Genomic DNA, 27,633 nt, shown 5'->3' with positions numbered 1-27,633 from the left:
ATCAAAAGAAGAAGGGTTGAAAATCAACCCTAAAAGGTACTTCACAAACTGTGATATGAAATATGGCTCATGCAGGCTTGTTCTTCACCTAAAATATGAAATGTATCATGAGTAGAGAGAATACTGGATGGAAGTTCTGAACCTCTATGAGCCCTGGATTGATTCAATGTCTAAACAGAAATTCTCTCTCTTGAAATCCCAGTGGCCTTCATCTTTAGATTTTTGAAATTATGATCACAAAATCAGTGAGTAAATTACCCCGAATTTTACAAATGTAGACAGTGAAAATACTAATTCTAACTCTGTAAATCTACAAGTCATTGGTTTTGCTTGACAATACAGTACAATTTCAGAACTGTAATCAGAGGTTTATGCAAAGAAGGCATGACAAAATACAGCCACAGTCAATAGGATGATGCCATTGACATTCACAACGTTTCTCCAAAGCGGCACTTCGCTTGTGTCAGTCAGTTTCTTCTTCAATGCTTCCTCTTCCTCCTTGCTCAGTTTGGGTCCTTTTTGTTGATCTAAGCCACAGAACCAGTTGTACGCTTTCTTAAAGCATCCCGGTTCTTCTTCACTTTCCTTATTAACTGGAAGGAATAACACACTGGTCATGAAATGTAAGCATGGATCACTGCATGCACTGGAAAGTCTCTGCGACTGAGGACATTCCTATAGTTAATGCAGCACCTCTGATTTATTGTCATAGTTACATGGAAACATTTTAGTACAAGGCAGTACAAGAATCAAGTTAATACTGTGTTTTCACAGCTCACCTGGAAAAAAGGTGATTTTCTACATGTTGGAAGTGAGCCTTTTGCAGAAGACACTTGTGCCTTTTGTAGCCTAGAGACTTGGTCTGGTATTGGAGAAGCAAACCATGCTGCAAAGCTTAAACTTCATTTTTTTCAATAGTTTCTACACTTTTAATTAAAAGACAAATAAATGAATTTGAGGATACTTTTGAAAGCAGCAGAACCAGAAAGCCAGCAAAGAGAGCAGGTGGGTTTGGCCAGAGGGATATCTGGCAGTTCGCTTTGATAGTGCCTTACAGCAGATCCTTGCTCCTTCAATCCTGGCTACTACTCCCTATTTCCAAGTGAATTGTCATTGTTTCATTCCAAGGGCTGGAGTTGCACGCAGTTCTGCCAATGCACACCACCTCCGACCTAAAGCATCTCCATTGTTTTAGTCCTAGAACTGCCACCTAGCTACCTAGAGAACAAGATTTTCTCCCATGAAATCCACTTCATTTCTGATTTACACTAAGCTTAATAGTTTGGTAAAAAGCAGCTTACTAGCCATTTAAATATGTGGGGTTTGAGGTTTTGTTGTTGAGGGGGAGTGGGACTGTCTTTGAATATCAAGCATGTCAATGTTTCTCCAGGAATGAAATAGGGATACTCAAACACTTTGATAGAATCTATAGATACTCAAGTTACCTGATTCTTCATCTCTTTCATCAGCTTTGTCCTGCTCCTCATCTGCATCAAGATCAATACGTTCTTCTTTGCTGTTCCGCAAAGACCAGCACAAGCGGTAAAGCTGCCACGAAACAAAATAAGTTTATAAATCTACAGCCTTACTACATAGAGACAAATCAGTATGGCCAGCACATGAACAAGCTGTAAGACCATCGCATCCCAAATGTCTGCTAAGTCAATGTCTAAGATTATTAGGAGTCACTGAAGATTTGTGACAGATAAATGAAAATTATTTCCTTTGCTTTCTTACAAGGACTATATGATGCGGGTAGGTGAAATGTCAGGAGGTAATATACCAAGTACCAGTGTTTAAAATTAGTGGTTTCATTGGGTTCCATTTCTGGAGGAGCAGGACTGCAATAATACTCACATGTACATCAGGAATGGGCTTAGTCATGAAGGAGACTGCCAGGATGACGATAGTGGAAACCCCAAAAAGAATCATTGCAAAATAAAGGTAGTGAATCCCACAGATGATGAATGGGCAGTTGGAAGGGGTCACACAGTTGCCAGTTCCATAGGCAAACTCTGCAATCATTCTACTAAGTCCAGTTAGCAGTCCGACCATCAGGCCCCAGAAGGCACCCTGCAGACAAAGTGACAGAAGGTATCAAAATGAGTAATTTCAGGCATGGAAATAAGCTCTAAGCCCTGAATAGTTGCTGGAGGAAACACAGAGGTAATTAGTTATGTGTTACGTTGCCTTTGGCACATGGGTTTTAACTCAGATACTTTCAGTGACCGTATTTACAGCTCACTGTATTAATATAACTGAAAGCAGCAATGACCGGCAGCTCAGAGAAAGAATATGGGAAACACCTTATCCAGCTCATTTCTCAAAGTTCATCCGTCTCCGCACAATGCTCTCCTTGCACAGGACAGGCTCTAGCCACAGACTACACATCCCACGGGTTGTTCTTGTACCTTTTTGTCTTTGAGGGCTAAATCTCTGACAGTTCTAGCATGATGGAACCAGCTAGCAACTGTGTGTCATTCCTCCTGAAACATATGTCTGGTTTATCTCCTGATGACCTTGTTAGTAATTAGTTAAAAGTTAATTCTCGATATTTTTGGTGGATGTTTTGCTGGTAGGTATACATTACTCTAGCCCAAAGTATAAAAGACACACAGGTATGTCTGGGCACAAATTGAAATATGGGAAATTCTGTTTAAACATTTTTTGTTTGTTTGTTTTACTGTAAGGGTGATTGAACATTGGGACAGGGTGCCTAGAGACATTGTGGCGTGTCCACCCCTAGAGATACTCAAAACCCAGCTGGACAGGACATGAGCATCCTGCTCTTGTTACCCCTACATTTGAGTAGCAGGGGTTGGACTAGTCCAGAGGTGCCCTCCAATCTCAACTATTCTCGGAGTTTGTGAAGTCAAAAAACTAATGATGGTAACACAAATCTACAAATCCTGATTAAAAAATATTCTAGGTTTAATGCTGCATTTAAGAACAAAACAGTTTTAATTATTAGTGGTCAAAGTTACAAAAAGGTTTTGGAGTAGGACAAGATAGTTCATTCCATTTCTGGCAGAAAGAAGGATGATTCTGAGCAAGAAATGTTGATAAATCTTACAAATAATTACAATATTGGAGTTTATCTTATGCAAGCCTCTAATTCTCAGAAGTTTTGATGCTTGTCTCCCCTATTTACCCAAATTTAAAGTGTGCAGTGTACACAAACTCCTGAGGATTACACTGAATTCTTGCTCAAGTAAAATTCCAGCTAAACTCAATGACAGATTTCCACAAAGGGCACAAAGATTTAATCCATTTGTGAGGTTTAGCCATATTGGGATAGGAAATGGAACATTCCTTGTATGTAAAACAGGCTTTTCTTGGATATACACACAAATAACCGCTGAACTGGTCTCGAGAGAAAATAGTGAGAGAAAAGTTCAAGCCATATTAAAAAACTTTCTCTCTCTAGGCTTTCTCCTTGAACTAATCCTCCTTGGAGCAAACCTGAGTGATAGGCAAGTATTGTTATTTCTAGTATTATAGAAAAGAAACTGAATTACCAAGTATTGAGTTTTCAGAATGTCTGAGACCCCAGTTACCATGACTGGCCTATGGTCCCACCAAAGCATGTGACAGACCTCATGCCTTCTGAGTTACTTACAAAGGCTTAAGTACAATATTTCTCAGTTCACTGCTCTATGAATGAAAGTTAGTGATTCCCAGACTAGGTCCTAAAAACAACAGGAAACAATGCATGAAACGACAGCACATATGTTTAAAAGGCTGTTGACAAAATATACAGCAGTCAAGAAGAAGGTGAACGGTGATATATTTGGTAAAGCAGTTTGGTGACCAATATCCTAAAAGATTACTTTCAAATATGTCTCCATAAATTCTCCTTTTGACACGCTTCTTGGCAAAGTGATAGATAACCGAAGTTTTAGAGCTATCTAGGAATTCCTAGGTGACTGTTTATTTATCAGATTAGCAAAGAACTTTTACAAACTCATCTCTGAAACCTCAGGTCCTGGGGTACGGAAACACAGAATGCCTGGGCTATAATAGGATTAAACTGAACAGGAAGAAGTTGCTAACAAAAGACACCAGAACAAAAAAGCAGTTCTCCCAATGCCTAAAGGACCATGCAGCATACCTGTTTCCTAATTTGTACGTACCTGCTCATTGACCCGCTTGCAGAAGATGGCAAGCAGGAAGACAGCAGCAATGGGAGGTCCCAGGTAGCTGGTAACTGACTGAATATAATCGAAGAGCTGCCCACTTTGAGCAGACTGCACCACAGGAACCCAGGCAATGCTGATGCCAATTAAAAGTAACATAAATGCCCTGTAAACACAGCCAGATATTCAATTAGCCACCTGCTTAGAAGCATCTATCAGAAAGAAAAAAACAGCAATTAATCAATAATTTAAATGTCCATTTTGTATTTCAACCAGCAAAATCAATTATAATGGCCAATTACCATTGAACAAACAAAAGAAATCCAAGTTGGCTATTGTATCTGTCAAATATCTGTCAGCATACAGCTAAACATGCAATCAAAACATAGAAAATCGCTTTTTTCCTTTGTTTGTTATGTCTAGAGACAAATCAATAGCAGGTCAACTAGAAGAACTAGTTCATTCATGCTGTAGTATGGTGTAGCGCAAAGTCTGGGAAGAGATTTTAAAATAGTTCCCTTTGAATAGCAGTAGGAAGTGTTGAGAATCAGTTTAGCTACTTCACGCACCACTGTCAATCAAATTGGAAGCAAGGGTGGTTTTGTTTGCCAAAAGGGAAGTGTGGGGTGGGACAGCCTGTCTGGCCACAGGAGGCCACTGCTGCACTGCCCGCTCGCTGCAAAAGCAGGTTTTCACCGGGGCACTTCGTGCATTTTTTGGAGGCTGACGTCTGTAAAGCTTCTGGGGCCGGCCGTGTTTGTACAGCTCGACTGCGCTTACCTTCCAGCTAACATAAGCTCTTTCTCAGATGGTCGTGATCGAATTTTGGTGTAAATATCCATAGTGAACAAAGTACTAGCGCTGTTAAAAATGGAAGTCAGGGAGCTCATAAGGGAGGCCAGCATGACTGACAACATCAGACCCCGCAGACCTGAAATACAAAGGCATGTGAACCAGGATGAGCGTCCAGTGAAGAGTCTCGGTACGTGGCACCATCCATACTGCTTGTCTGACCCTTTCAAGTCAGCCAGCTGTGAGTGTGTCTGGCGTATTTATGCGCTGATGCTTGCAATGCAAGCAGAGTGACGTCTGCTGAGCTTTGGAAAAGCTATTTACAGCAGTGACAGGGCAACTCTTGAGCTTTTAGAACATAGGTACTTCTTTTGTGAGTGCTGTCTGATTAAATGCTGAAATAAAAAGGAAAGACTTTCCCCAGCAGTTACAAAAATAATTGCTCTTGTTTGCAGGCAGGTGCTCACTTGCTTGGGGTACGTTTGTAAACCAGTTGTTTGGAAAAAAAGAAAGTTTCTTTTGCTGTTCGAAAATCAGAGTAAGCCACTTTTCCAGATGGTATGATCTAGTCAACACAGTATGGGGAAGTACTGTAGTATTTTAATAATACTATTTACAACAGTTATAATATGACGGGCAAGTACTAAAGATACCAGGGAAGTACCATGGTCTGTATGATATCGTAATCTGTCTGTGTAGCCTTATGAACCAGCTCTGTGGTTTTCTGCAGACATTTATCTTCTATGTGTATGTAGTCTTCTCCAGAGTGGTGCCTTATTCTCTCTTTGAACAGGTGTCCTGTGGGACAATGTGTACATAGAATATTTTCTCCTCCCACCTCAGTGGGTTTAGCAGAAGGACTGCAGGTGTATGCCTCCAACTCAGAAATCCTGGCAGAGACAGTCTTTTATAAATCATTGGCAAAGTAGGTTATTTTTTACCTTCACAGAAAGGGAGATCAATTACCATTTCATCACCCAGTATTTGCCAGCTGAGAGCTGACACTGTCATTCTGCACCTACAGCTACAGCTACCGTTCTGATTAATACCACATAGTTCTGGCAAGAATTTTTGAACTAAATCTGGGACTTGGGCTCCCTCTATCACCTCTATCACCTCTTTTTACAGTCTGGCAGCCTCACCTTTCTTAAAACAAACAAACAAACAAATACAGACAGTGTCTTACCGTTTGGCATAAGCTCCACTACCATTTTTGGGTAAGCGATATTTGTACAGCCAACTGCAGTACCACAGTACTGCTGGCAGACTTCAGGCACAACACAAGCCACCACATCTGAGGAGAGGATAACAAGGCAGGGTTAGACAAGGTCATATAAACAACAGATTGCTCCCAAATTAGTAGAGCTTTGAAAATTTATCTCTGTGTTGAACCACTAGACTGGCAAGCTTGATATCATCCTTGGTCTGCTGGCAAGGAGGAAGGTGATTCTAAGCCTCTATCCTTCCTTTCCTCTCTAAAAGAATACTGTAAAGTGCTGCAGGCCCAAAAAAAAAAAAAAAAAAAAAAAAAAAAAAAAATCAGCTTTAATTGTCAGACCAGAACTGAACAGCACAAGGAGAACAAATAGAAAAACAAGGAGAGGAACACAAAGACCCTTCCCTCCAACCTGAACATCTCTCTTCCACCTGCTGTTAAACACACTGATGGTTAGAGAGGAGGGAGATTGGCATTTCCCCCACACTGCACTTGGGACTGTCCATGGCCCAGAATATTACTGTGACTGATGACCCTCTTCCTCTGATTGCCAGCCGAGTATCCGTCCTGGGCAGCATTTTCCACTCATTCAGCCAGAGTGGGGCTGTAACAAACAGACAACTAGGGAGGGACACTGTGGAATTTCTCTCTCCTAAAATGGACAGCAATAGCATTAGCAGAAACCTGGGATCAGGGAAAAGAGGAAGACCTGTAGCTTCTTACAGTGAAGTTAGGTTTTGTGCATACATGTGCCTGGACTATTTGGATGACAAGATGAAAATCTAACAGGTATTTTGGAAGGGACAGAGAATAGGAAATTGAGAGAGACGGGCAGTGAAAGATAGACAGCAAGAAGAAATTTGCATTTCTGTATACATATGCATACCTGTATACAAAATTCGGCTGATCATTCCAGGCATCACTATAATAAACATGGGCAACAGTTTTAGGTATCCACACATGATACAACCAGCCTTCACATGGGACATGTTCTTGCCAGAGAGACATCTTTGGACAATAACCTGTCAATGAGACATGGCAAGCATGCATGACTCACCCAAGAATAGCATTTCCAGGAACACACCATGTCAAGTTCCAGATAAAAGATACTTCTTAACCACTGTGATAGTGAAAGAACCTATTTACCATTTCTGTCACTAGGAAAAATAAAAACTACATGAAAATCAAAGGATATATTTGAAATAAGTAAAGTAAAATATAATTTATCCACTGTTTGTTTAAGAGGTAAGCCTCTTTCTCACAAGATGTTCTTAAAGCAGATAGGCTAAAAAGCCAAAAAGGAATAAAATATTTACGTGAGCAATAGATACAGTTACATTGGGGTTTTTTTCATGTGTTTACAAATTGTGAAGATTATCTTTCTTACAATTCAGAATGCAGACAGATTGCAGCAGACTTGCTAGAGATTGGACACATTCTCATGTAGCAGTTGCAGGAGCACACTTTCCTCTATTCATGTCAGTGTGATCTCTCGGGGAAACTGGACGGTAGGTTTTAGGCAGAAGAAAGGAGGACTGGGGAAGAGTCTCCAGACTGAAAGACCTGACATATAAAGAACATCCTCCCAAGACTGTGCATGCAAAGATGAAAGCCACACAAATAGGAAACAAACTCAGACTACTGAATGGCGGAATCGTATCTAGACGCAGTCTAACCAGGATCATTTGATACATGGTTTCCTAAGTGAATGTTCACATCACAACCTCTCTGTGTTTTTACACATGGTCACACACAAAAAAATGAGAAAGGAATTATACAATGGTATCTGCTGGGCACAGTGCATAAGAAGAATTGAAAGAACACCCGTTCCATTTTCTCACACGTGGGAGGGGTCTAGGGACCAGAAACTGAAAAGTCACTGACCAGTCTTGAAATAACTGCCATTTCTGTGACCCAGCTTTGAATTACAGTGGGAGAAGAGTACCCCTAGATCACGCCAGACTGCAGAGTTTTGTGTTTGGCATTTCTGAGGCATCTGGCTTCCACATTACCTGATCTGTGCACCAGTACCACAAAGCAATGATGCTCAAACCAAAGACAAGCCCTGGCCATGGCAGATCTCCAGTGACGGCATCTCGGAAGATGTGAAAAGAATCCCTCCGAGGAGTGTAGCATTCTGCATCAATCGTAGTATTCCCATAGGAGATATTGGATGGAATTGCCTCCATGTACTTTCGCATGAAATCATCATACCCTCCTACTTCAGCAAATGCTGAAAAAAAAAGAAAGTAAAAATAGCAATGAAGTATTTAATACTGAAATCTCTAACGGAGATAGAGAATGTGAGAAAACCCTCCTTAATATGGATGTAAAAAAATCCTAGCCAGTATACATCAACATTTTCAGAAAACAGTATACAGTGTTTTGTAAGGATTCACACAATCTAAGTACCAAAGTGACCTTTCTGTTTAGGTTTCTGTCATGTAGCTCGCAAACATTGGTTTAGGCTCCACATCTCTTATAGGTGCCTTGCCAAGAAGTGAAATGAAGATACGTTGTTTCCACACGCTGTTAACCTAGGGAGAACCTAAGGCAGGGTCTTACCAGGTTAGGTCAGTCTGAAGTTATTTCTGTTGTAACAATGGTGGAATAATTTCACTTCAGTGAAAGACCTAGCTAGAGGAAAACCAACTGCTGAGTAACTAGAAGGATAAGGAAGGGACACTACAGATTCACAGAATCTTATCACTATTCCTTTCTTTCTTATGATCCCTTCCTATTAATTCTGTTTAACAGCATGATTTCTGATTTTAAAATGCATATGGTCTTCCGGACACAAACATTGTCCTATTCATACACATTCAGTTCATATCATTTGTCCAGCTGGCAATATCTTGACCTCCACAGATCAACTTACAAGGCTTACTTAAAATGTTAATAGGTTTGGGTTGTTTTAACACAAGCTAGCATCTAGAAACAAGGAAAAAACGTGCAACGTGACCAGCAGCTCTTCACTTTGAATCCAAAATTTTATGCATCAGCATTTGAATATCTATGAAATTACAATCTTGAAACAAGATGCTCTCTGAACTTCTCAAGGGTATCCTTATCACCTGCAAACAGCTCAGCTTTTACCTCACTAGCCATAACAAGTGCTGTTCTGTCACGAGATGCTATATACTACCTTACATATTCACCTGTGCTTTAGAGATGGGGTGGTCTCAATGACTGAAGGGCTTGGCAGCATGTCTGTTTTCATCCCTGGTAAATAGGTATATGAACTGAAATCTTCTGGTTAATATAACAGGGTTCCACACTGCAGGACCCATTTCCATAGCCACTGTGGGATTTGTGGTTGAACATTCCAGTTTAATTCATCTGATTTACTTACCAAATCCCATGAGAATAAAGGATCCCACTACCATGATAAATGTTTGTAGGGTGTCTGTGTAAATCACAGCTGCAAGGCCACCTAATGGCAAAGAAAAGTCAAGACAAACAGGTTAGCCTCCGTGCAAATCCTCCCCCCGACTTTTCTCATAGCCTCTTTCTTTCAAACAAAAACCACTGTAAATCACTCCCCTTTCAGGTTTTCATTTCTCCCCTCTTACCCACCTCCCCTCTTCTCTTTTTTCTGGCTCCTCTAACTTCTTTAATTTATCAGACTGCTCTGCAAACTCACCTGTGATGGTGTAAAGAGCAGTAATAGCAAGCAGGATAATTATGGCCAAATAAAGATTCAGCCCTATGGCCAGCTGTATAAATACAGCTCCAGAGAATATGTCTGCCTGTAAAAGAAAAAATGATAGATCAACCAATGTTTAAATTCATGATGATGGCATATTATACATTCACGATGCAGGTACTGAAATACACAACTCCCCCCTTATAGTACTGCGCACACACACACCCAAAAAAAAAAATCAAAAAGAAAACAGAGGCCATTTTAGTACAACTGCTAGTCTCCTCTCAGTGCCATGCTGCTTTCAGTACAAGAGTTGTAACACTTCTCAGAGAACATCCAGGTCTTTTGCAATGGATCTTTTTAGCTAGGAACAGTCACCTCACTACTCTGTGCTTAAATACTGAGAGACAGCTTAATAACAAATTTCTTAAAGTTCAGGTTACACTTGCTGCTATGTGCAGGGACGGACTCTGTGACACGTCCAAGACACGGCATGGTTCTCTTCATTAAATGCTGCTCTATAAATCCCTTGCTTTTTCTTTACCGCTTGCGTAGATGTGGTATAGCTAGTCTTGCTGGTTCAGGACAAATGGTGATTAAAGGCAAACATCTTATATAACCTCTGTTTTTAAGTTCCTGTCAGAATACTTGACATCAGTTGGCTAACAGAAGAGACCTTTAGCTCTTGCGTAAGAAAGAAATTGTTCAGATTTCAGAGTAACACTCTGAGATTTTAATGACATTAAATCAGTTCCTGATTTAGAGATAATTTGCATCAACGTTATTTATCCAAGTTTGCAGTCAGAATAATCTACCCCGGTGCACTTGTAATGCATTATGCTTTCATTAGAGATTTGCATCTGTACCTATCCTTGCTCCCGAGCATCCAGTTCCTGGGCTCATCTCCAATCCCACCTGCATGCCTTCCTTCTGTACACCACACCACCCATACCAGGGCTCTATACAGGGAGTCCTGTCCTCCTTTAACAGTACAAGTCCTAAGTGGCGTCCAGCAAACACGGGAGCTGCAAAATACTGCAGGAACTGCCCGTCTGCAGGGTCTGAGAAACAAAGATAAACAACATTACATGTGCCCTGGGGTAAAGCCTGCACGCACCATTAATTACCGCAGGGCAGCTGCTGGGCGGCAGCTCGCTGGAGGAGCAGGAGGTTCCACAGGCCAGGCTGTGGGGCAACCAGAGCCTGTCATCACAGAACAGGCGCTCGCACCCCTTTTTTGTCCATGGGTAGGCTGAGGTAAGGCAGGGCAGATATACTAATAAGCAGTTATGTAGTCTGGCTAGCTGGGAGATGCCGGATGAAGAAACCCTCTTCATTCCAGAGACTGAAACCGAGACTGCAGGGTATGATCTCACCCTTAGTTCACTCTGGAGAATGAGGAAGCGGTACGGACATCTGCAGCATGAGGTCCTCCAACCCTACTGCCCTGATGTGCAGAAAACAACTGTGAAGCAGAGTGTGAATCACAACAGAAGTCCCACTCCCAAAATTCTGCCTCTGGAGCAGCTTGAGACGATTTGATTTCTTGTAAGTTTTAGTTTGGAACTGGGAACCAGAACATTTAGCTCGTAACCCCAGCGGCTGTTAGACCATATCCTTTGTCCCTTCTCTCTATGGGAATATTTTTTTCCTATCTTTTCACAGCACTGACCAGCTTATGTCCCAGGTCTTTCTTTTACTGTTCTTGGCTTTAGTTTAGCCTATATAACATTAAATATTAATGATCCTAAAATGACCCCCAGAAAGAAATGTATAGTTAATTATTGAGCATCCTGAGCAATATGTCAGCTTCTTCGAATTGCTGAGTTACCTTCCAACTTCACTGCTCCTCCCTCCAAATTACATTACTTCCTTCCAATATTTCCTTGTTTCTCCATTAATACTCTTTTATGGACACTATTTAATCCTTATCTTATCTCTGAATAGAGTAAATCTTTCCCTTCCATTACACGCTATCTCTCCAAAGACATCCACAGATCACGCAGGAACCACTCGCAGAACACATGCCAATTGAGTGAATCCAGCTGCAATGTTAATGTGGGAGTCAGGGCAGTGGCACATACTCTTTACACCCTACACCATACAGTCCTAAGAGGAGGTTATCCTTCTACCTCCTCTTCCCCCTGGTAAGCCTATACTCATATATTTACTACTGAAATTATGCACAATGAATATAAAGAAAATGCTGTGATACGTTTAGAAATTCTGATTTACGATTTATGATTTCTTCAAAAGCATTCAGGTCTTAATTCCCTTTTGTCTTATCATAATTTAGTCAATTACTCTCCATCAAGATTTTATTTTTACTAGGCCATTTTCTTTGGCATAATGACCAACATCAGCATCACTAGTGGCTAGCAAGCCCCTGAAAGCTACTATGGGCATTACTCAAAAAGTACTGCATGCTTAGGAAGCACGTACATGTGACGCACCTGTCCAACAGAAATCCTTTGGGCTCAAAGATCACGTGTGTCCTGATCCCAAAGATAACACCTTGCAGTGTGGCCTTGTCTGGCGAGTGGTTCATTAGCCACAAAACAAGGTGAGAAATCAATAAAAAATACACGGAAACGTGCAGGAAAAGAGAGAAATGGTAACAACCTTGTACAGAGGTGTGCAAAGGGAATCTGATCATCACATGGTGGTGGGCACTGTGCCAGAAAGCGCACGCCAGCAGTTACACGACATGATGTATTATACTGTTCATTGAAAAGCACCGCAATAATTATATTATTAAGAACATTAGATAATACTTTAACACATCAAGGAAGCAGCCCGTGAAATAACTACCCCAGAAACAAGATGCCACTCTTCTACAAGGATAAGTGGCAGTATCACTGCCAAACTGATAGGTGTGACTGCCCGTTAAGGGCAGGGCGGAAACTCATCCTTCTATATCAAATCTCAATAAGCCCCGAAGATCACAAGGGAGTGTTTGCAAAAGTAGCACTCAAGGAAGTAAAATGCAAATCTCCAAGCTGGCTATGGCATGGATTGTCAACACATGGGTATGTTTGGATATACACCGTGCCTCTGGGAAGAGAGACCTGTGCTAGCTTCACATAATACGCATATCTCTGCACAGCACAAAGAAGCTAGCTATGGTTCAGGGTGGAACAGCCTTTCCCTTTCTGCTTCTGGAGCTGGTTCATCTAGAGACAATTTGGCCATGGTGTTGCATAGCATGGTATAGAAAAACCTACTCTGACATCCTCTGAGAGTACCTGAAACCTCCAAGGACTTTGACTGTTCTGCCTATTCTGAATAAGATATGGCAAGTAAATCAGACCTGGGCAAATCCTGCCCTACCAAATATAGTGACATAAGACAACAATGCAGAAGGCATGTTTGTATACTACAGAAATCTGAGCCATATTTGTGTGGGACAGACAATGTCAGAGTTGTTCTGGGCAGATGGGGGAAACAAGAGAAGTGGTTAGAGGAACTTGTACACCAGACTTTTCCCCTGCAGGGCTCAGAGACCCAGCTCCATGGCAATTGCCCACACACATCTGGAATAATTGGGTTGATGAGAAGCTGGGATGGGCCACCGGTAGAGTGGGGCCCAGGTAATCTGCTGCTGTATGGATCTCTTGACTATTGCTTTGCTCCCTAATAAGGCAGGACCACAAGAGCTGGAGAGGCTGCTTCAGCCTCATGACCACGCTGGACACTTAAATGGAGAACCTGTCTTGCCTAGAAGCAAGACACTCCAATTGAAACAGAGTGAAATCCCATGACCAGATCCTTAGGCATGATAGAGGCTGGAAATAAAAGATAGATAGTAAATTCAGGACCTGCGTAACACCTTGATGGGCTCATTACAAACATGTGTTGCAGAATAGGTCTGTGAGTCATCCAACTGGAGAACTTGCTCAGCTGCTAGAGCTGCCAGAACCCTCTCATACCTGGGATTTCTTATTATGGTAGTTAAGCACAACAACAGCAAATTAACTAATCCTTTTGAAATATATAGAAATCCAACTCTGAGGCCAGCTCCACAGTACCAACCTGTTTAATTTATAACCTTTCTAAGGATCAGTTATCGTGAAGACGTGAGAATGAGAGCAAAAGGCCAATCTTTTAGCTTAAATTGCACTATTATCACTCAGCTCCCATTCAGAGGGCAAAGAGTAATCTACCATGGCAACTTCTGCAAAACAACAGATTGAGGTATGCCTGAACTGTGGACTTCTTTAGAGGCTTGTTAGTTTCATGATATAGGGAAAATACCAGCTCCCTTCACTACTTCACAGCAACACAACCACTTCATACACATGCCCATTAAAAGAATCTCTCCTCTTCTCTCCTTTCACCTCAGGTGTTAAAATTTCCCTCCTTTGCATTTCCCCACTCCCTTATTTTCTAATTCGTGTTATTCTCTTTTTCTCCATGTCCCTCTTGCTTTTTTCCCTCATCTATATATTACTGATGGCATGTTCACCAGAGGATGCTAAAACAGATAAATATGAAGTCTGGGGACAAAAATTCCTGCCACATATTTCACAGATCCTTAGGATAATAGACTGTAATGTAATACAAGTTTCCCTCCACCCTGACTTGTTCTAGAGGAGAGCATAAGTGGAAGTAAACCTTAAAAACCTAAAAAAGAAAGCACAACAAGCATTAAGAGACATTGCCAGGAAGGAAAAAACTTGGATTGCAGAACAGACCTTGGATACACAATCTCACTAGCAGAATGAAGAAAACACAAATCATATTTTCACAGTCCTTAATTCAACCAAGGGCTCCAAATCAGAAAGAATTGACCAATTGTGTCAGCAATACTGTAAATGGGAGTTTCTTTTCTTCAGATCAATGTAGGCTGGAAGAAATGCGATGAAAGTTTTACTTACTGAGATCTTTGTGAAAATATACAGGATCAGAGAAAGGACTGACAGGTAGACCTGAATCCGTTTCCCACCAAAACGCTTCTTCAGATACTCTGGCATTGTCACCACCTGCAGGGAGGGTAGATAAGGTTTCAGATAATGGGGAACAGGTACAAAGTAAATTAGAGAAAGTTTTCTGCTAGTCAGATACTGTAAGAGTGGAGGGCAAAGGGAGGGATGCTGCAAATGCAGTTGCAAGGAAGAGCAGCTCCAGGAATCAAAGAACAAGGAGAGAGTACCAAGTACTTCTCATCCCAGATCAGAGAATCCTCACTTTTCAAATACATACAGACATAACATAGTACAGTTCTAGCACACTCAGATCACATGCCATTCATAATGGCTTTGCAATATTCAAGACCTGATCCGCAAACACGAGCAGCAAAGAAAAGCATAATGTACTGTTTTGACTTACCCCAGCTTTGACATAGATGGGTACAAACAGCCATCCTAGAACAACCACAAATATCAGAGCCTGCAGCCAAGACAAGATCAGCAGAATTAGCCTCCTCTCTCTAGATAGCACTCCCAAAGACCATTTATCAGACCCAATAGCAGCTAGAGACCGTTGAAACCACATAAACCTTGGTATTGTGGGGGTCCAGGGGAGGAGGAACTGCTCTGTCCTTTGATTTACAGTTGAAAATTTGGGAATGAAATCGTGGCCAAAAAATTTGTCAGGCATTATGCAGCCTGGATTTCATGCTAGATGTCTCAGAGAAGCACACAAGATAATAATACTTTTTCTAGAAAAACAGCCGATTTCTGCTCACAGGATTGCTGTCTAGGATCAAAGCACCACTCCACTAGCAACACCAGACTAACCTAGCCCTCTTCAGAGCAGACCCAGGGAGCCTGGTTTAACAATGCTTAAAATGCAACACCAGCCCATAAGACTACCATTTCTGGGAAACATTAAGGAAGGTAAAGTTTGCTACCTGAGACCTATTTGCTAGTATCTTGATCGCAGAGCCACTAATGCAGGGTACTTTCCCACTCAGAATCAGGTATGTTGCAATGGTATGTTGTGATATCCACAAATCTAAGTACTGGGGAGAGTAGCACTTCCTTTGATTATTATTATTTTGATCATTAACTGCCTCCTGCACTGGGTCTCTCTTGAGATGGCCGTATGTTTCACAACAATCCCACATACTGTACAGGGTGTACGACATGCACTTAGTAAAATATTTTGTGTTTCCACATTACCATTTCATAATATATTTTGTGTTACCATGTGTATTTTGTGAACTATAGGTCCTACTGTACTGCAGTGTCACAGTTTTCTGACTTAAATGGCTAGCAAATGCTGCCTGATACGGAGTTGTACATATTTAAGTTGATAAATGTAAAATAAAATCCTGCTCTCTGCATTTATTCTGTCCACAGGTCTTAGAGGGCTTTTTCAACCATATCTTTTAAGTTCTGCCCTTAGATCAAAACCATAAGATGGATAAGAAATACTGGCTCAGCTTCTGCTGTCATACTAATACTAATTAGAAATAATTTCTATGGAATAACAGAGATATACAAGCATGATAACAGCCAAACTTAGGATTTCTTTCAAGAGGAGAATCAGATTATACAGTCAAGGGCACCATGTCTATTAACCTGTACACCAGTCCCACTATGTTGTAAGTAGTGAACTATGTAATGTATCTGCTCAAATACACACATGCATCATTGCTTCTTCCTAAACAACAATTCTTCTACACTGTGCATTGACAGTAGTCCACAGAGAATCTCCTAGGAGATGAAGTGTTAGAGGTGGATATGTTTGAAGAAGGATATGGGTCCTAGAGATCTGAATACCATGAAATTTCAAGCAATGCTTGTTCTGTTTCGTTTTGCTTAGTGTTGGTACAAAGAGAAGCAAAATCAGTTTTGCTACAGGACTAGTGTAAGCAAATAGAGAAAGATGACAGGTTAACTGTGCACATCTCAGAGTTCATTTTCGCCTTTATCCTTCTTCTTAAATATTTATATCATATGAGAACTTGACTATTTGCAGCAATCATCTACTTGTTAATGAAAAAAGCGAAATCCCTCAGGGTGGTACGCTTCTTTCACTGCGCAGAATTAAATGCAAGGAAAGTATCGACCTATGTACGCTCATTAAGTCCTTTGTGTCATGGTATAATCCTTTCCATGAAGGTGAATTAAGCAGAACAAGGCCATTATTATTCACACCCACAGAGCCTGAGAATACGAGGAGATGGACTGAATTAGTTCATGTGAATCTCTATGCTGTTGCAGTTAACATTACTCTTGGTACCCCAAGTAGTTCATTTAAGTCAGCTTGGATATCTCTACCCTATACAGCAACCATAAGCAAAACACACATATTTAGAGGAAGGATAAAGTAAAGAGGAAAAGATTCTTGGAATGTAGGTTGTTGTAAAGGGTGTCCAAAATTCCTTATAGCCTGTGAAGAAATCAAAGCCCCTTCAACAATTCCTACATTGCAAAATGCTGTAAAAAATACTACGGATTACAAAACTGATACATTCTTCCCAACATCCTGCAGTCTAAAAGTGCTCTTTATAAATACTTCAAAGGTAATCAGAAGATATGTAAAGAGAAGAGAATCGACCAATTTATTTGGTTCAAATGCTCTCTAAAAAGCCTCATTCAACAGGAAAGGGTCATCTTCTCCCAGTGGCTTGGACAAGGACCAAGGAGGATGAGCTAAATAGTAGATTACATTGGCACTTACTGGTCTGTACAGAAAACAAGTGTTGCCAAGCACAAAGTTTGACAGTCCTAAATTATTAGGAAATGTTATTTTGACTAACTTCTGCAGATAATTCTGATGTCACAAATATATTCACTTAAATGCATGCCACTTACATTCCATTCATATCCTCCGATGGCAATTCCTCCAGCTGCTGCCGTTCCTGCTATTCCCACAAAATGTCCACTGCCAATGTTACTGGCAAACAGAGAAGCACCAATCTGGGAACAGAAAGAACAATATTTGGCTTTTAGGTCCTGTTCATGGTAACTTGAAAAAAATCATGTTCACTTGGCATTTTGAACTCATGCCTATATATCATCATCAGATGATGGTGAGAATGGTTGACAACCAACTTCCTTGAAAACTTCAAGACTCCCTCTTTTTGTTCCCCCTCAAAGCTGAGACTTCAGCCATCGTATCTACAACAGTGAGAATGAATAAGGTGAGACATAGATCTTCTTCCAGTTGAGGCAAACAGTTTATGACACCAACAGATATTAAAATATTTCCAAAATTTGACTAACTTATGGAAAATGACTGTGATCTGTCTTGCTCAAGGCGGAAACAATAAGTGTATACTGTCGAAATGGCACTCCCTATTTCATATTCCACAGTCTGTGGAACTAAATGTGTTGTTGGTGAGAGTTGGATAGACTTTGTACTTGGTTCACTTCTAGTCAAAAGATATTCAGTTACTAAATTAAATTCTGAAATCTGCGTGGCAGAAATATCTGCTGAGAAAGTGCTTCTGGAAGATACAAACAATAGCAAATCAAGGAGTTATATTTAAGAAGTGCTGGATCTCCAAGACTCCCAAATATTGCACTGACCATACAAAGAGAACAGTGAGGAGAACATAGGAATTGATGAATGGGGAGACATTAAAAAAGAATGAAAGGTTTATGTTGGATTACAGACAGGCAGGAACTGTTCACAAAAGAGAGATTGTGCCAAAAGATCTAGTTCTTCATCAAATAGCTCAGACTATAGAAAAGATGAAGAGAAAAGGTATGAGCTTGATTTCCTCAAAATGAAACCATTAAAGGCAGCAGAAATGCCTAATGATAATTTACACGGTCAGACATTGAAGGATGCAGGGTGAGAACTTAAGCATGAAAAAGAGGTTGGATTTGGTATTGTAGGCAGAAGACATGTGAGCTGAAGTAGTTCCAAGATGAAAAGAGGTAAGTGAACATTTTTTTAATTCACTTCCATTTTTTCTTTATGTCCTCTGAAAGCTACAAAGAAAAAGAGGAAACACGGTTAAAAATAAAAGAAAAGCATATAGAAAGTAGGCAAAAGAACCTCTGCTGACCAGCTTCTAATGCTCTTATTTGAGGTAGGCCTTTCATGTTGAAATAACCCAAAGTGCTTAAAAATAGCTTTTTAGACATATGAACGCAGGACCTGCATCCAGCACATTCTCCTTATGTAGTTCCCAAGTACAGGTGGTTGGAATATGTACAGAGTCACCTTACAAAAGGGAGAAATATTCCTTGTCTGCAACTCACTGGGAGATTTTCAGGGTCCTAAAGTGTATATAAAGGGAATAGTTACAAATTCCCAGGTCTGCAGTCACTGCAGTGAGTTCTTTGAGTAGCAGTAAAAATTTAGTCAATCTTTCTGAGAGCACGGGGACAAATGCCTGAGATTTGGGAGGTTAAAGGGGATTTCATTATAGAAATCCACCTTTGAAGATCAGATTTATTCTACAGAGCTATGCCATAGCCAGGAATAGCAACCATGGTCTTCATCTCACAATCACAAAATAGATTTTCCTTCCCCATTTTTTTATCTGCAATGTACAAATAAAATTCAGCAGAGGATTCCACTCTGTCTTTTCCAAGCTTACTTTTTCCTCCTTTTCTCATTTTGATCTTCTGATTTCTTCTAGTCTTTTTGCAGACAAACTGCTCTTTTGCTATGGCAGGAAATTTATGTCTCTAAGTTCACTCAGTTATCTTTTTTATTTTTTTTTTTTAAAAACACATTTCTAGAAGTCAGTTGTGCCCTACAGAAATGTAACCAGTTTGTCATACGACATATTTCTACAGGAATTATAAGTGTTGCAACAAGCATTAGCAAATAAGCCACAGAGATCACTGGAACTAAAGAGAACTTTTTCTTTTAACCTCTTTATGACAGCAACAGTGTTTTCCCAGCAATGATCATGAAGAAACAAATATCATTTATACCAGGCATTAGCACTGTTGTCCAGTGTTTCCCTGAGGATGAATAATTAAACTTAAATCTAGGTTACTAGAAATGTAATCACCAGAAAAGATTAACTACATTGATCTCTGATTTTATTTAACGTGTTCCCCCTTCCTGTTTCAAAAGCTTAAAATGTACTGCAAGCAGATCCAAGTAACAAAAGCAGCTAATGAAGAACTTTAAGAACTGACAGCTGTAGTAAGCTTTGGCTCAGTGCCTGAAACCCTGGGCCATATTGTAGCACTCATTGACAATACTGTGTTCCCAACTTTACCTAGAGTACGACTGTATTGTAAGAAAAATACAAACCCAGACCAAAACAATGCAAAATTACCCACATATTTAGGGCCAGCACAAAGACAAAACAATGTGAATGCAGATACCACCTTCACTTTCTAAATTTTCTCCTGTGAATTAGGGAACATCCAGTGCAGCAGAACTGTAAGATCAATACATACTAATAATGGATGCAATTTTAGAAGTGTTTTCTGTTGTTATGTGTACATGGAAAGGTAGAACATGGCTCCATCGCTGAGAAAATTAATATTACCCTTAAAACTGCAGCACAGTTAAACCAAGAGGAGTGTTTACCAAGTATCCTTGCACCCTGTTAGCTGCTGGTACTAGTGGGGAAAGAGAAATTTCCAATATGCCACAGCAGTACTTTGAGGATGAGGGAAGAAGGCAGATGGGCTCTGGGCCCAAGCCCAGAATTCTGAAGAACTTACTGCTGGGGTATTTTTGTACTGAAAAGGCTGATTACTAGAATTGCTTGATTTGCCGTTGGTAGATGCTGCACTACACCTATACGTGACCTAAAGAACGCTGGGCTGAAACTGGGGGATGACAGAGGGAAACAATTTTCTAGAAGTGTTAACTGTTCTCAGTGAATGTGTTAGTGAATTAATTTTAAAAACAGATCTAGGAGGAAAAGTAGAGAAGAAAGTTTACTGAAAGGAACAAAAGCTGTTAAGAGGGAAAGAGAGGACAAAAAACTGAACTAACCTGACGCAAATGTGGAACATTAACTCTTTTAAAATCTTTTAAGAGGTCAGATTTCAACAAGAGTTCTCTGTTCAGGAAAAGTACCACTATACTGCAGACAGATGATGATCACTCTGTTTTTACCATGTTATTCATTAACCGTTTCACCTTGCTCTTTTCATTAACTTGAGGATGCACTAACATCCCAGCACTTGCTGTTCCAAATCATATATGATGTACTTTGCAAATCAGTGACCACTGCAGCAACAGTGTGCAGACTTTACAGCTTATGGCTTTTCTCCCTCCCAGAACCTGCTAATACATATCCTATGCCCCTAATGCTTGCTCTCCTGTTTAAAAGTGTTAGCTTGGTATCAAACTCTTTTCCGCAATTCCACGCACACTTTGCCTGTGGCCTTTATCCCCTTTAGAGAGAACAGCAGAGGGTCCCTCACATCAGCGTGAGATCGTGAGCCTTGCCCTGAGGCATCCCTCCTCCCACGGGTCACCTGCAGAAACTGTTTCTCAAACCCCTCTTCCCTGGACAAATTTCTCATTCCCTTGTTTGAGAACTACTCCTCGACACTGTCCATGTTTTCTTTAACTCTCAACTCTTCCCTGCTACATCTGACTTTACCCTGCTGGGAGGACATCTTTTTTTCTACCTGAGTTTTTTGGGATCACCCGTAGTCACTTTGGAAAAATCAGTACACTGCTTACAGTGAAATATTACTGCCACCCTTTCAAGGCTCTGACACCCAAAGAAAGAAGCGTAGGTTTTTATTCTGCTTTCCCAATTACTCTGCAAATTCTATGTATTGCATTACTGCCAAGCTAAACCACATTTATACACTTCACAATTCACTAAGCGAGAGAGATGGATATACAATACACATCAACTGTGTCTCTGTCTTCTGACAAGCCCAACGCCTGTTGGAACAGCACAGTCATAAGCAGGCTGATCTGATACCTTTCCACCTTTGTCCTCTGAAACAGAAACAACAGCTCCTGGCTGGCTGGAATCTTCGGATGGATTCTGTAGAGATCTGTTTCACTGAACTTTTCCTTTTCTACTAGTGCTTTGCTTTGATTACTTTATTATCCTCTTTAGTCTGAAAACTATTCATTTCACACTATTTTCTGTATGGAATTTGACAAAATAAGTTTACATTTTATTCCACTTTACTTAAGAAAAGGAAATACAAATCTTATTCATACCAGAGTTGTCTTTCCTGCCTCTGCACAGCAGTGTCAGATTCAGCAAGCGGGGAGAATTCTGAGAAAATTTAGAACTTAACTGGATGCAGAGATCAGAGAAATCGTGCCAGTCGCCAGTTCTGATGGCCATGAAAATAAGCCGTGCAGAACTGAAGCAAAAATATGTTGGGTTTTTTTTCCTTAATTCTTTCCTGTCTCACAAAGATCAACACATAAGTGACAACAAAAGAGCTGAGTTACATTTCTGATTAAAGCATAGTTTGTCCTTGACTCTGCATGCTTCCTACTTACTCTTCAGTAAATCTTCCTAACCATAGCTGGACTTCAGATGCCCAGCAGATACTCTTTGTCCTATTAGCATGTATGCCTCAGGAACTTAAGTATATAAGGTAATCCATAATTTTATGCAGACAGCTCTGTCTGCAAAACTACAGAACCCGAAGAACAAAATTCAAAAGCAGGAAAGCTTCAAAATGGAAGTTGTTTGTTTTTTTTCTTAACTGTGCATGAAACCCTGTTAATCCTGTGAGATTGGCTGCTACCTAAGATGACTGTTCTCCAGGAACAGATACTTCATTTCCTACAATGGTAGAAAGTATTTGGCTGAACCTAACTCCTTCATCTAACAAAGTAAGCTAAAGTTCAGATTGGAAGGCCCACTGATACAAAGCTATCACTTTCCTTGAGGTTCTCTGTGTCTTTTTGGAAAAAGCAGAGCTGGTTATGAGTATTTAAAGAGCCATATGTGTCTTTCCTGAAGACATTTCCCTTAAAGCCCAAGAGACCAGTTTCTGCAAAAAGACTGTGGAAAGGGCACAGCATTTCATACCATTGTGATTAACCAACGATGGATTTAAATTTCTGGCAATCGGTGAGAATGTAATTATATACCTCGATCCCTAATTAACTACTGGAACTACTGAGTTGGCTCATCCACTGCACAAGGCCAGAGATTTCAGTGAACTAACACAGAAGTGACCTATTACCTCAGCAGAACAGCCAGAAAAGACTAACTGTGGGCTTGGCTCTGCAAAATGCTAAGCAACCTTCGTGGATTCTGCTGGAGCCAACAATCAGAGCCAAAGTTGGACAGATTTGGCCCAGGATAACTGTCTTGCTCCTACTTTATGCATTGAGAAATTAAATCACAATCAGGCAAAGTGACTGACAAACACGCAAAATCCATATGAAAAGTGGGACTAACCTCCAGCCCTTGATTACCAGCGTCTCCTCTAGTCTACTAAAGCACAACTATTAAATCATTTAAGTGAACAGAATCCCTTTCCCAGTCTTGTCAGTAAGGGATCTTGATACACTGCTAATGAGCCTCTTTCCCTGTGGGGTCAGAAAAGCCACTTATGGCTGCCCTGTAGAGCATAGAACATAGCACAACCACTGAAAAATACAGTTAGTTTAAGGGAATTAAGTTTATAACAAGTCTGTGGAAGGACTTTTTTTTTTTCTTTTCTTTCATTTTTCTCTGTTCCAGAAAGCAATTACACAGCAAGGGTCATTATCCTGAAGTTGCAGGGAAGAAATCTGATAAACAAGAGTCCACTTACAAAACAACTTCCCCAACTCTGCCTCTCATCTACAGTCTGTGGAAATGTATCTGGGCTTTCCAGAACCATGCCAGGTTAGTCCTGACGTGGCACAAAAGAAAAGTCAAAGCACAGAAGTAAAAAAAATACACACAGCATTAGCTGTTGCAGAACTGAGATCACATCTTTGACTGAACTTTCTATACTTTCATTGGTTTCCTAGTCATTTTGGCGCAGTTTGCACTGGGTGATGGACATCCTATCTACCTGCTAAACTGTGGGAATAGGTGTTTTGGAATCTCTTTTTATCCAAGGCAAACTTTCCAAGGTGGTGCTGCTGACATGGTATTTAGTTTGTGGTTTGAGTGCTTGCTGTTTGTTTATTTTGAGTGATACCAGGAAGAATAGCAAGAGGGGGTTATTTTTATGGTGCAGAAAGACACTCCTGGCATTCCAAAGGGAAAGATCGAAGGGGTGGTCTAGGACTCCACTGATGACTAGCACTTCACCCATGCTGAGCTCGCAGAGTTAGGGAAAGAGAGAGAGAGATGATCCTAGCAGCAACCACTGCACTGTGGGGTCATCCCTTTTGTTTTCCCACTGGAGGAAGGGAGCTTGCTGAATCTGTTGGTTTTGTGTTGGCACAGAACTCAGCATTAGATAATCTTCCCTGGATCTTAGGGGACTCATTAGGAGTTCTCAGTGCCACTGCAGCAAGACAGAAGTTTTTTATGGTGAGTCTTTCCTGCCTTGCTTCTTCCACCTTCATTTACTTCTGCACAAAAGGGTATTCATATTCACCTCTGACAGGCATACAGAATTGCACAAGGTTAAAACCAGCCCACTGATTAAATTGACATTTAAGCAAAAGTAATCTGTTTGGTTTTTTTCTCTCCCCCTAGAATTATGCCATTTATCTTAAAATAACTTGGAAACTTTCTCCTTCCTCAATCTTCCAATGGAACCTGAACTTTCTTAGATCTGCTGTACCAAAGGAGGAAATCTTTTACTGTCATTGGCCTTTAATCTTTTTATGTCATTAAAGAGGCAGTGCCAATCCCTTCTAAAGGCAGAGAGCAGCTCCCTGAAGCACAAGAAGACTGAAAGACTGTGTAGGTATTTCTGCAGCCTACTTTAAGAAAATTCCTAAATTTTTAGGCAACAAATACTTATTCTCACTCTCTCTGATCCTGTAACTTAATCCACATGGGTGGAATCTTGAATCAGAAGTCACACTAATCAGACCGTATGATCTGGAAGAAATAGATAATTGTTTCTAAAATCATTTCTTCCAGAGGCCTGATGGATGGCTATGAACATGTTTTGCATCTGTGGCTCCTTTTCTCCACCTTGGAAGAGAATAGAGACCCACAGAAGACAAACAATATAAGTCACAGATAATCTTTAAATAAAATTACAACTATATTTTACCAATAACTTATCATAATATTTCCAGGATTTTCTCCTTGTACAGACCAGAACTTATTACCAAAAGTGGAAACAGTAGAGCAATATGAGGGAAAATTGCAGTAAATTAACGCTTCTCTGTGATAACCTCAAAGTGAGCCAGCTTCTTTGAGTGCAGTGAAAGTAATGAATTCAAAATATTAAAAAGTTTTAAAGTGGGCTGAAAGGCAAAGCACTGGATTTGTCTACACTGACATTACCAATGTATCTAGGTTTAAAAAAGTTGGTCACATAATCAAGACAGCTCAGAGCACAACACTGACAACTTCCCCAACACTTTTCCCTGCCTATCAGGTGGCTTGTGTTGTGCAGTTTGGCTTGTGTCACTGTGGCTAGAGAAAGTTTGAAGTGTGCCTACATGACATAGCCATCCCAAGCTAAACAGTATTATAGAGACACTTAATATTTAAGGACTAGACATAGTCATAAGGATGCACATACACACAGTATATAGCACTCACCGGCCACCAAACCATGCTTCGTCCAGCCAGAAAAAATCCACCTACTGTCCCTCGGTTGGTTGAGTACATAGCCTGGAAAACAAAACAAAAAAAAAAAAAAAAAAGAAAGGAAGACTGAATCATATTTTAAGTAGAATAGGTAAACTATACGCAGACTAAGAACAAACAGCTAGAATGAAAGCATACATCATATGGGGAGGGTAAAGTGGAAGAAATATAGAGAGTGGCTAAAAGGAACAAGCTTATGATGAAGAAAATAATACAACTGAACAATGATTCTTGTCTCTAGGTTTACATTAACCATTCAAGCTTCATTGCTTCACCTTTCATTACAGTGCAAAATATTAAAACAAAATTAAATTTAACCAAAAAAAATGATCACTCAGATAAAAGCTCATATGAACACTTCATCAGGTGTGCAATGCCTTTGATTTCAGACATCAAAAAAGGCTGTAAATTGCAAGTTCATTAAGAGAAAGTGTGCAGCTTTTTTACTCAATACTATCCAGCCCCAGCAGATACCTACAAAAATCTGTTTTCTTGTTGCGATATCAGCGTCGTACCCACTCGTCTCTGAAGTTCAAAAAAAGAAGCCAACTAAAATTTCCTTTTCACAGTCATTTTGTGTTTGTCAAGGGATGGGCTTTAGAGGGAAGCTTCCTCCAATTTTTGTTAGTGACCCTGATCCAAATATTGGATTCCCATTGTCTCCTCTGATGGACTTTGAACAGGCAAATAAGAAAGAAGACTTGGGAAAATTAGCCAGGTCTTTTCTTCTGATGCAGAAGAAAGGAAGTAAATACAACAGATTTACATTTAACTACACACAGCAACTGAAAAAGTATTTGTCCAATAAACAGGATGTTGATGCTGGAAAGAAACGGTTCCAGGAGTCAGTCAGCACACAATTGCCTGACAAGCCACAGATCAGCCCAGTTTTTTCACAGACCTTTAATGCAAAGTTCAACTACAGCAACAGCCAGACTTCTGTGGCAAAGAACCAGCTCCCTCCCGCAAGACAGCAAGGTATACTGGCGGCTTCAGGTTTTTTACTACAATTTGGGCATGTACGATACAAAGAGGTAAAGAAAAGGTTGTGTCCATTTTGTGTACACCCTAAATTTTTAGTGCTCTTCAAAACATTGCCAGGCTGTTAGAAAGGGACGTTTGTTTTGCATCTGCCCTGTGGAACGGATCCCTGTGATGCTCCTGGCAAGCAGAGGATTACTGAGGGACAATGCCTCCTCTCCGCTTGTTAATGGCCAGGTGTTCAGGTGACCAGGCCAGCTTGCCCCAAGGAAACAGAAATTTAGTGACATTCCACTGTTTACAGCTTTGTAGCTCACAGTATTGGCCTATTATCTTCAAACACTTCAGCACTGAAGTTACACCAGTAGGATAGTATCTGCCTTTCTCCATCAGCTGTGAAAGCACTGCGCTTTGTTTTCGGATTAGGCACTGGGTTTTGCCTTGCAGTCCTCAGCACGCTCAGCATTTGCTGGGGTGAGGGCAGTAGGCACCGCCGTGCTTAGACGACAAACAGAAAGTCACTGCCACCACTTGCCACCCCTGAAACTGTTCCTTCCTCATAGTTTCAATAGTACTGCACTCTTTAGTCAAGGTCCCGCTGGCAAAAAAAGGCACGATAATGCTGCCCTCAAATGGCACCTCCAGTCTTGACCCATCTCACTCCTTCGCTGAGAGCGATCTGCAGTCCCCAGTCTGTCACACCGTCACAGGGGCAGTTTTTCTGATACACCATCATACTGCCCTCCCCGCACATGGACTTCACCTCTGTTCTCCCTGCAGCTCCCTCTTCTCGCCGTTTCCTATGGCATCACCTTACACCACCGATTCCCACTGCAGTCCCTGTGCTCCCCGGTCCTAGACCGCATCTATTCACAACTAGCCCGCTTCCTAATAGGGACCCTTGCTGGCCTGATCCTTACTGATCAGATGTCTCAGCCCCTCCACACACAAACCTCATTACTCCATCTTCCCCACTAGCTCCATTCATCCACCTAAACAGATGCCTCCCTGGGTCACCATCCCCTCTGCAGTAAATACCCACGTCGTGCACTTATTAACTATCTATCTCAATTAAGCACCAAAATCTTTAGACGATTACACATTTTCATTTACGGAGCCATTTTCCCAAGAGACTATAAACTACCTGCTCGTTACATAAATAAATAAATAAATAAATAAAATCCCAACCTACCCATAGTCCCACTGCCAGGACTACCAAAAAATAGATGACAATAACAGAAATGTCCGCAGGATTGTTGATCCTTATGTTGGATTCCAT

The 27,633-nt window shown here is 40.7% G+C and overlaps 1 protein-coding gene across 4 annotated transcripts; it reads right to left on the bottom strand.

The window, feature by feature from the left end:
• Nucleotides 1–208: 208 nt before the first annotated feature.
• SLC5A1 (solute carrier family 5 member 1) lies at nt 209–27,633 on the bottom strand. 4 transcript variants are annotated; one of them, XM_049804236.1, is made up of 15 exons: nt 27,547–27,633; nt 25,326–25,397; nt 17,554–17,658; nt 15,119–15,178; nt 14,668–14,772; nt 9,788–9,893; nt 9,497–9,577; nt 8,157–8,377; nt 7,031–7,166; nt 6,115–6,222; nt 4,917–5,067; nt 4,134–4,302; nt 1,858–2,073; nt 1,437–1,548; nt 209–593 (listed from the first exon to the last, which is right to left on the bottom strand). In XM_049804236.1, the coding sequence occupies exons 1-15, from the start codon at nt 27,631–27,633 to the stop codon at nt 370–372; spliced, it is 1,953 nt and encodes a 650-aa protein (XP_049660193.1). In that variant the 3' UTR covers nt 209–369. The 4 variants fall into 4 exon arrangements, with proteins under 4 accessions (XP_049660193.1, XP_049660195.1, XP_049660192.1 ...); XM_049804238.1 differs by having other exon boundaries at nt 209–575; XM_049804235.1 differs by having other exon boundaries at nt 1,446–1,548.

The sequence above is a fragment of the Accipiter gentilis genome, chromosome 7 (assembly GCF_929443795.1).
Source record: "Accipiter gentilis chromosome 7, bAccGen1.1, whole genome shotgun sequence".
NCBI classification, from domain to species: Eukaryota; Metazoa; Chordata; class Aves; order Accipitriformes; family Accipitridae; genus Astur; species Astur gentilis.
The sequence above is the reverse complement of the archived record's forward strand: the minus strand, read 5'-3'. Positions and strand labels throughout refer to the sequence as shown.

Excerpts from the sequence above, each read along its gene's own strand:
- SLC5A1 (XM_049804236.1), bottom strand. The coding sequence starts at position 27,633 with ATGGAATCCAACATAAGGATCAACAATCCTGCGGACATTTCTGTTATT. Across the intron at positions 9,894-14,667 it reads ATATTTTCACAAAGATCTCA|GCAGACATATTCTCTGGAGC; the intron begins GTAAGTAAAACT and ends TTTCTTTTACAG. Across the intron at positions 5,068-6,114 it reads AGTGGAGCTTATGCCAAACG|GTCTGCGGGGTCTGATGTTG; the intron begins GTAAGACACTGT and ends TTTGTATTTCAG.